General features: G+C 40.2%; 1 protein-coding gene across 1 annotated transcript; it reads right to left on the bottom strand.

Moving 5' to 3' along the window:
- Positions 1 to 2,447: 2,447 nt before the first annotated feature.
- creb3l3l (cAMP responsive element binding protein 3-like 3 like) lies at positions 2,448 to 9,001 on the bottom strand. Its single transcript, XM_061729364.1, has 10 exons — positions 8,879 to 9,001; positions 7,343 to 7,483; positions 6,677 to 7,070; positions 6,488 to 6,585; positions 6,244 to 6,336; positions 5,826 to 5,932; positions 4,683 to 4,751; positions 4,501 to 4,585; positions 4,319 to 4,412; positions 2,448 to 4,169 (listed from the first exon to the last, which is right to left on the bottom strand). The coding sequence occupies exons 2-10, from the start codon at positions 7,481 to 7,483 to the stop codon at positions 3,766 to 3,768; spliced, it is 1,485 nt and encodes a 494-aa protein (XP_061585348.1). The 5' UTR covers positions 8,879 to 9,001; the 3' UTR covers positions 2,448 to 3,765.
- Between the last annotated feature and the right edge of the window lie 1,453 nt (positions 9,002 to 10,454).

Raw genomic sequence — 10,454 nt, 5'->3', positions numbered from 1 at the left:
GTAAGAGTTCCACTCAAATATCTAAATATAAAAAATAAGAAAATAAGTAAGTCTGACGCCATATTAAACGGATCTGACATGCTGATGAAAGAGCCTTTCGTTGTAATAATAATAATTAAAGCTGCAAGCAGCGATGAATGGGCCCTCGCGCGCAATTTTCACCAATAAAGGTCAAGGACTCAAAACTAAGTCAGATGACACCACCCATGACTCTCTATGTCAAACCATTCAAAAGTTATGGCAGAAAATAGGGACTATCAAATATCGACCAATCAGAAGAAGGGGCGGGCTAATTTGCACCAATTGTGTTCAAGGACTCAAAACTAAGTCAGATGACACCACCCATGACTCTTTATGTCAAACCATTCAAAAGTTATGGCAGAAAGTAGGAACTATCAAATATCGACCAATCAGATGAAGGGGGGGGCGTGCTTTTTGGCGTCTATCGTCGCCACGGTAACGCTTTTGACTGAGAAAAGTAATGTGCATCGTCGCAGGATCGTGACACACATTTTGATGCATAACACACCTGGGTGCATGTTCGGGCGAAGAAGCGGCCGAAGAAATGGCATAAATTGCGCCAAAATTACACGATTAATTCAAAATGGCCGACTTCCTGTTCGGTTTCGGCCATGGCACCAAGAGACTTTTCTTTAAGTTGCGACATGATACAGGTGTGTACCGATTTTCGTGCATGTACGTCAACCTGTATTGTGGGACTTGAGGCACAAAGTTTTCAAGGGGGCGCTGTTGAGCCATTAGGCCACGCCCATTAATGCAAACCATTAAATATCACATTTTTCGCCAGGCCTGACTTGTGTGCAAAATTTGGTGACTTTTGGGGCACGTTTAGGGGGGCAAAAAGGCCCTCATTTCGTCGGAAAAATAAAAACAAGAAAAACGAGGAAAAAAACAAAAACGAGGAAAACAATTCCTACAGATGCAATAGGGCCTTCGCACTGTAAGTGTTCGGGCCCTAATAATGTGCTGATGAATAAGCAACAAGGGCCTACACCGGCCCTGCTATTCTGACATGAAATCAGTTGAATTGCAGTTCCTCTACTGGCCACTGGGGACTGGCTGCAAGTCTTCATGGTCACCCATGCTAAAATGTCCAACTTTGCAGCAGAACTTAAATAATTTAAAGCCTGGTTCAAATAACCTTTTTGGTCCCCATTTATAGATTTTACATCAATGACAACTGTACAAGGGTGAATTAATATATACTTCTTCAGGTAAAACTATACACCGTAAAACTTCAAATAATGGCCGATTCCCAATTTGCCACCGGTCCCAATTATCTGCCGGGTGTATCAAAATATTTTTTATATTTAATGCCGGGGTCAAAACTTTGTTTTTCTGGTGGCCAAAGAATATTCTACCATATGCAAATATAGCCTACCTAAACACAAAGAGATAACCTTAAACGTTTTGAAAAGTGTGTGACTATGTTATGTAGTTAAGCGGCTTGTGTATCAAACAGAAAGAGCTAGAGGCTCGTAGCCTCTAGCTCTTTGCTTGTGAAGCTCAGCAAAGCAGCCAGAGGCCGCTATGCTGGCATCAGCTACCAGGGCTAATTAGGGGACACCAATCAACATTTAGTTCAATGGCTATTACCGCTTGCATCTGCTGGGTCATTCGTTTGAGGAACCGCTGCCTCGAATCATTTAAGGGCCGTTCCAAGTTCACAAATCAGAAAACGAGCCAGCAACATCCAAAACGAGTTTTGCCAGAGCTGAAACAAAGACTTGCATAGCTCCACTGACCCACAGTTGTCTGGCTTAGCTTACTGACCACGGGCCTTGGCTGGTGGGCTCGGTCGACCCTTGAGCAATCACAACCAGTCTGTCCAATGAGGCTCATGAGTGGCAGCCGGGCGATCATGGGTCCTCGCAGTGCTCCACTAGTGCTTCACCTCTGGCAGCACTCACCTAAGACGTCATCTCAGTAGCGACACATGAAATGAGGATGCTTGGACAAATTTGATCACAATGAATGTAAGGTAACAATAGTTAGCATTGGTTCAACGAATTATGCTAAAAAAGCTTGCTTGCAGTAACTCAACTAAAGGTAAGTTGGTTCCAGCTGACTTCCAGGTCTGTTCTCATGCCCATTTTTGGCCCTGATGTACTGGTGTCAATTTTCACCAGTATGGCATGTCAAAATAGAGGCTTCCAAAACACCCTTCAGTAAACATATGGGTGATGTTTCAGAGGGGTTGACCAGTTTTTCTTATAGTCTACACTGGGTAGGAACATTCTTCTTTGCACCACTAGAGGGCCCCTTTGCTACATCTTACCAGGGTCACACACATGATGTTTCTGGGATATGCCTCCACCATCTGGTCACCAGTGGTATTATGTGGTTTTAAGTTAAAAACAAAAACATTCACATAAATATTTGCATCAATATTATTTATCCATATAGTAAAAACAAATCAAAAGCTGTTCTTATTTATATATATATAAAAAAGTTTATTATAGATGTTCAGACTTATACATAGAGGTCATATGTACAGAAAGAGTAATAACCATTCAAGATATTTACATTCCAATTTTGGACTATGACAAATGTCAGTGCATGTGTTTGACATGATTAACATTTAAAATCTCCTTACTGTCATTCATTACAAGGTAGTTTCCGTACAATTTAGACAATTTATTACTGACAGTAACAAAAGAAATACACTGAAAAATAAAACGCATCACTGACGAAACAGGTCATTACATTTTAGAACACTTTACTGCAAAACAATTTACTGAGCCACTATATCAATCCCCTTATTCTCAATATATGGGCCTTAAGGTATTTCAGACTTATATAAAAAGAGAGAATTTTCTCATGAACTGATAAGCGAGGAGGTTGCAGAAGTAAAATGAGGTTGAGGTAAGCCAACAATAGTAAAGTCAAGGGTTCAATTTGATCTTTTTCATACTTTGTCTTGCTTTACTATACAACTTAAAAACAAAGTGTTCCAAAATTAAAAGGAGCATGGATACCCTTGTTACAAGGGAAATACTAAAACTTTACAAGTCTTCTAAATGGCCAAATGTCCTGCAATGGCTTTAGCATAATATAAGGTGGTCATAAAACCACTCTGATCAAGCTTCATGAGAACAAGCAAACTATCTACTGTGGAATACATGAAGCAGACTGATTTTCAGTACAAATTACTGGACAACTTATTTTCAAAATAATTTACTATGGCTGTATAAAATAAGGTTTTGGCAAGTCTACCAACATCAGTTAGAGGGGGTTACCGAAATAAATCTCTATCAAAAGTTTGTCAATAAAATAAGACTAGGATCAAGTCGGACTTTCGGAATAAATCTCTGTCAAGTTCCTTGTAAATGTTCCCATGATGGCAAATTGACTAATTTTGGTCATCTGAATCACATTGTACAAGGCAAAATCCTTCAGGGCTATATCAGTAGCATTCAACCGACAGTAAAGCAATCACAAGTATTATGGCTGCACCAGAGTGTGATTTAAGTACAGTAGTTTACCCTGATGAAATACATGAATCATTCTGAAGTTAAGTTTTGTTGTTGCTTTTTACCCCTGGAGCAATGACATTAAAACAAAGTGCAAATAAAATAACCGCAATACATCTGATGGCAGTTGGAGGAGAAAAGCAGTAGAAAACAGGTGGATCCTATAACTGAATAAGTAACGGCATTTTTCCCTTTTTCCTTATTTTCAATTTCCCTGTTAGTTTAAGCAGTACGTCTCCCTCTGCTGGATATACTAATCAACACGGCACCTTCACATCTCGTCAAACCGGTGCTGCGGTAAAATAACAGACGGAGGGTTTGGTTCTATCCAATTATCCTTGGATCCTGGGACTTCATATGCCACGGCCGAGGCCACGACACCGTCAATAGATCCTTCCTGTAAGGACCCCGCGCTATTAGCTGACCCCGACTTCATCTCTGCTCCCTGAGCGGGACTGGGGAAGTCAGCTGAGGAGTTGCTGTTGACACCCGTCTCCGAGTCAGGTTGTTCCACCCTCTCGTAGTCAGGAGTGTGATTCTTCTGGCCGCCCGCAAAGATGGCTTTAGTGTTTTCCACCGTTTGGGGCACTAAGATGAGATCCTCCTCCTCGGGGGGAGAGTAAGAAACAGCCTCTGTGCTTTCGGATGGCACTGACCGCAGGGTCCGGAAGATGACTGCAATAACAAGACAAAAAATAGTTTGGAAAGATGGACCAGTTATGGAAAATACTTCAATCTCAGTCCCAATTTGGAAAAAATTTAATTATTATGTACATATTACACTGTTGTTGGGTTTTTTTCTGCTTCATTTTGACACAACTTACCAGAGGAAGGTGTGTAAAGTTCCTTCTGGTCAGTGCTTTTGCCAAAGGGATTTACTGACGGGAAGATGATCAGACAGAAAGAGAGCAGGAACACCTGGAGGATAAAACAAATAAGCAAGTGAGAAAAAAAAATAGACCGGAAAACTGAAGGGGACAAATGCTAATATAAACAACGCATTTACCATAACACAAGTGCTGGTGGTGCTGGCTTTCAGAGTTGACATCTTCACAATAGCCTGCAGCTTCCTCAGTTGTTCTATCAGAGATCTGCAGGAAACAAAAGGACATTTAGATTCCTGAAGCTTGTGTGGATGTGCATGCACCGCTACATATAAACACAGGAGTTAGATCCAAAATGTCTTACATGTTCTGTTTCTGTAGCATCTGAACTTTCTTCTGTAGCTCCAGGTTGTGTGCAGTGCAAATGGCCACCCTGTCAAAGAAATCCATTCAGTTATTAGTGTGTTAATGCATAAAACATGCATTTAACAAGCAATGCAATTCAAGGACATAGAATAAGTCACCACTACTGTTATATGGGCACAATTATTGATCAGATCCCTTCCAAGTCCCCTCTCTCTTTTTTCTGTGCTTTTTTTAGTTTGACTGAATAGCAATAACTCCAAGTATTAAAGGTTGTCTTAGTTGCCAAAACTGATGAATGACTATGTCAGAATTGTGAGTGTTTGTGGGACTGGATGTTCCCTTTTGTTGAACTGCAAGACATACAAATGAGTGTGGAGGTTTTCTCAACAGTTGACTATCCCTAAAAACAGCATCTTTACTTCATGTGAATCAGGAAAGCATCCCCTGTCAGCATTAGTGTTTCTGGAGCATGTATAAAACTATACACTAATGGAGAATATTTGAACTAAATTCAATGAAAAGACTATAAGTTGGGTTTAATTGGACTGTGTGTGTGTGTGTGTGTGTGTGTGTGTGTGTGTGTGTGTGTGTGTGTGTGTGTGTGTGTGTGTGTGTGTGTGTGTGTGTTATGTGGCCTCACACCCCACAACACTTTCCTACATTCAATAACAGGTTTTAGGATGTTCCTGTTTGGGAACAGGAATGTGACCGGGCTGAGCATCCTGTCTGCATAGTTTTCTCTGAGCTGTCCTGATACGACATAACTTGAACAACAGTCAGCAGTGTCTTCTGACTTACTTCCTTTTCCTCAACCCAACATGATTTTCCTCTGCATGGTAGTGAAAAGTCCACGACCAAAAACTCAATTCCAGAGAAACATCACAAAACAAGGGAAATCTACAAGCCTCAGAATCTAATGAACTATTACATAACGTTTATGATATAGTTCTATTTGAAGTGTCAAGATTTAAATAGTCCAGTTCCAGAGTTGGGGATGATTATGTATCAGAATTTCTCCCAATTCAACCCTGGAGGTTTTTTCACTCGTGTCTCAAGTTAAATAATCCTATGCTAGATGTGTTTTTCCAGTGTTTCTTGCAACATCAAGTTAAACTTGAACATTTTCACTTCCTCAACTAACCTGTTTTCCAGTCCATCCACATACACTTTCTTCTTCTTGCGGCTCTCCTGAGCAGACTGCTTATTGCGGATCTTCCTCCTGACCCTCTTCAGGGTCCTCTCCTCTGCCTGTTACACAGAGTAGAGCAGGTTAGATGATGGGTTTAAAAGCAACCTTCAATAGTCATACCACAGAAAGAGAGCTTTTAATATTCATCCAGATAAAGCAAGGTTAGAGGGCAAAGAAACCATGGAACTATTATACAGCGATATAACACAAGAGGTGCATGTTTAAAACGGCAAAAAAAACTAATGATTATTCTGCAAAATGGGCTGTAATCATTGTCACTTCTGCATTTACATTTGCAGTATTTTGCAGATTAAAATGGTATCAGTTATTAAAATGAAGCTCAAGCAAACCAGCATAAACTAAACAATACCTTTGTCAGAGGCATTTGCGTGGGAATGGTAGCTCCCTCTTTAGCCAGAAGCCGCTTCTCCTCTTCAGTGAGAACAATCTCTTTAAAATGGAACTAGATGGGGGGAAAACAAAGACTTTACAATTTCTCTATTTTCACTAGAGCATAAAGTACATTTGTATTGTGCTTCATTGGCTGTGTCAAACATTACAACCATATTAAATGAAGACTCCTTTGTCTGGTTATGGGAGCAAGAGAAACTAACCGTGTCTGTTATATCGGACTCTGTTGAGTCCTCAATGGACAAAGTACAAGGCAGCTCACTGGTGACGTCCTCCTCCATTGCATCGCTTACCAGGTCATCTGTCACATGAAAATTGCTAATTTAACACTAAATTCATTTGATCACATAATAAGTTCCATTATTTAAGAGTTTTTTGCCAACAGTACAAACCTAGATCAATAAAAACATCTGTGTCTGGCTTCTCTGCCCGCACACTCTGCAGCATGTCCATGTCCGTGAGTCCACTCTGCAGCAGAGAGTAGCTGTGGTCTGCTTGGACGGTTAAGGCTTCGAAGCTCTCGGCCTGCAGCTCTCCAGAGGTCAGAGCGGGATCAGAGTGCACCGGGCTCAGCTGAGAATAGCTGGGACTGGGCACAATGTCACTGTCACTACTGTGAGGACTCGGGCATCCTGGAAGAGTGTTGTGTCCAGCCCCGCTACTGCTGTCATCAGAAATGCCGCTGTCGCTCCCCAAAGGAGAATGAGAGGGACAGATGGCCTCCGTGTTGTCTTCCCCATCTAACAAGCTGGACAGAAAATCTTCAGTGTCCATACCTGGCAGCATCTAAGAGTCAAAAACAGTCATATTCAGACAGTTATACAATAAAACAATTACCGTAACACACTTGGATTCAATAGCTTCCCTCTTTTGTGTTTGGTATGCAGTTTAAAGTGCATTTATATCATTATGTAAAAACATTTAGGCTCCTCACAAAACCATACAAAGAAAATAAGACAGCACAAGTTTGACTCAAAAGAAACAATATGCTCAGTAGTTATGTATCTTAAATAACATCCTCCAAGTTTAATTTTCCATTATTACAAATTCATTCTTACATCTTGTTCAGAAAGCCAGGAATCAATAAGGCCATTCCCATCAGGAAAAAGGGGCTCAACGGAGCCGTCTTGTCCATCCTGGAACAGCAGTCCTAACAGGTCTACTCCATCCATGTCTGGAAGGTCATCAGCAACCGACATCTGTGGCAAAACAGGTGTTTAAAAATGTGGAAATTGAGTCATGGTCTCATAGACTGCAGTTTAGATGCAGTGAAGTTAAAGGGGAGATTAATAAAAATATACACCTGTATTCAGAATACATTTCTATGTCAGGACACAAAATGTATTAAAAATATGTAAAAAAAATATGTTTAACTGTTCTAGTGTTTTCATGGCTTGAAGATCCTGGATTATTAATCAGTTAAAATAAGCATTTTTTGATCTGTTTAGGATTTTACCAGAATATGCTGTGATGCTGGTTTATTTATTCAGCTACTTTTGAAAACATGTTCTTATTGCAATAGTTCCACAAGGGCTCTTTCTGAACTGAGCCCTAGCTTATCAATGAACAATGAATCCCTCTCCTTTGTTTGCCAGCGTTTGCACGTGGCAATGCATTTCAAACCCAGAATACCCTCTCCACCTTACACTGGATATTGTCTTAAAATGGCACACATTTGTACATTAACAAGTTGAGTAACAATTCATTTTAGATAACTTCGTTCAGGAATCGTTTTGTTCCCAAAAATGCACATCCTTCAAGTGATAGCCACCGTACTAGCACGATGCTGCAGCACAAAAGGGTCTTAAGACGGATTTATGGTTCTGCGTTACACCAACGCAGAGCCTACGCCGTAAGGTGCGCGTCGCCGCGTACCATACGGCGTAGGGTCTGCGTCGATTTAACGCAGCACCATAAATCAGGCTTTACGGTGGGTGGTTACAATCACAGGATGCTGCACCATTTGTCTTTGGCTCCACGTGGAGGCTGCAAGCACATATGCATGACTGTTTTGACCAGAAGGAAGCAAGAGTTTTTCTGGGTTAAAGTAAAGGGGATTATGCTTAATCAACAGCAGCTGATAACAAGTACAATATACACATAAATCATGCCGGTGTTGCATCACCAGCATCTCCAGCATGAGCTCATCCCTCACTCAGACACGCCCCCTGCCCTTGTCACGAGTTCACTATATCTGCTGTCAAAACAAATAACCCGCATAGCTGTGGCTCAAAATATTAAACCTACAGTTAAATGTAAAAGAATACCAACATTGATTCGATGCAGGGTGTTGTTACGGGGTTAAAAGCAAGAGCACTGTATTGCATCATAACATTGGACGTTAATGGAATAACCATCGAAAAGCACCAGAACAGCGTTTCATGAAGTTTTAACGTCCTCACAATGGACGTGCATTTTTCATTGTAGCTGCAAAAAGCAGAACACGCCTTACATTCACTTAATAACGAGTGTGTTTCTGAGTTAGTATGACAATAACCCTGTTTTCAGTATACACTGAGGGCGTGGCCCCTCATGCCTTTAATGCCACTGATAAATGTGCGACAGTATTTAAGCCGACGTGCATATTGTCTTACCGTTTGACGACAGGATAGCGAGTCTGATTTGAACGAGTGTGAGCAGTTGTGTCTCGGTTGTAATCAGGGTTTCTCGTCTGGCTGCTACGGTTCTCAGCACTTACTCCGGAAACCACCTTCCAACAAGGCAAAAAATGCGTCATCGCGCAAAGGCGGAAGTGAATGAAGTGAAGACGTGGATTTCTCGGGTGTTTCTGGGAAATGTAGTTTAAGGCGAAACTATGTCACGTCTTGCGATTTGACCTGATTTCTGCTTCCACGGATAAATGCTGGGGGAATAATCTAAATGAGTGCATAATCAAAAATATTAGAATCAAGAAGTTAAATAATGTATTAAACAAGGCAATTGACCAAAAAAAAAACCCATAAATTAACCAAGATTCTGTACATTTTTGGTGCTTTCCGTGTACATTTAAACTGTAAAAGGTGACACTTTACTGACAAACATGTGTAATATTAGTAAACATTTTTTTTAATGCATTTAGTTAAACAAAATAAGTGAACACACATAATTTATCATAAGTCCCAAAAAGCTATTTAATAAATAAAGACCGTTGAGTTTCAATTTTGAATTTATTTTAATCAGCACATTAGCATGGACATGGCATCGTGTAACTTCAAAACCTGACACCTGAAGCTCATGCTGAATTTCTCTCAGTCAAAACTGATACAAATGATTTTGCAAAATCAATAGTGGCTCTGGTAGATGGTATTGCGGTCATCCAAGCTCATTTGCAGGCTTATCGTGTACCTACACAGTAAATAGTGAGAACACAATGTGGGAAATCTCCATTTGTATCATTATAAACATTACAGTCTAATTACATGATACCCCCCCCCAAAAAAAATAAAAAAAAATCTAAGGCATTGAAGGAAAGTGCAATTAAATATAAAAAAAGACATTTTGTGTATTGACAACATTTTTACCTAATCATTTATGGATTTGTAAACCTTTTTATTTTTGCTACTCTGATTGCTATAGGGTAGATTATAATTACATCCAACAAGTATAAGCCATCTAGCCTGAATGACCAAAATAAAGTTAGTATAACAACTAATAATAATTATGTTTCCTTAAATAAATTATATTTCATTTAAGTTTTCAAATTATTGAGAATGTCAGCTTCATGTTAGAAAAAGACGATAATGCTTTGTTTTCAATAGAATTCTCACAGAGACTATTTCTATTTACAAGAAGACAGATACAGTGGGGAAAAAAAGTATTTAGTCAGCCACCAATTGTGCAAGTTCTCCCACTTAAAAAGATAAGAGAGGCCTGTAATTTTCATCACAGGTATATCTCAACTATAAAGAAAAAATGAAAAAGAAAAGTTCTATTTTGGTTTCATCTGACTATATAACATTCTCCCAATCCTCTTCTGCATCATCCAAATGCTCTCTAGCAAACTTCAGACCGGCCTGGACATGTACTGGTTTAAGCAGGGGAAACGTCTGGCCCTGCAGGATCTGAGTCCCTGCAGGCGTAGTGTGTTACTGATGGTTCCTTTGTTACTCTGGTCCCAGCTCTTTGCAGGTCATTCACTAGGTCCCCGTGTGGTTCTGGGCGTAGACGGCG

The sequence above is a fragment of the Cololabis saira genome, chromosome 9 (genome assembly GCF_033807715.1).
Source record: "Cololabis saira isolate AMF1-May2022 chromosome 9, fColSai1.1, whole genome shotgun sequence".
NCBI lineage: Eukaryota > Metazoa > Chordata > Actinopteri > Beloniformes > Belonidae > Cololabis > Cololabis saira.
This window is presented reverse-complemented; position numbering and strand designations above follow the sequence as displayed.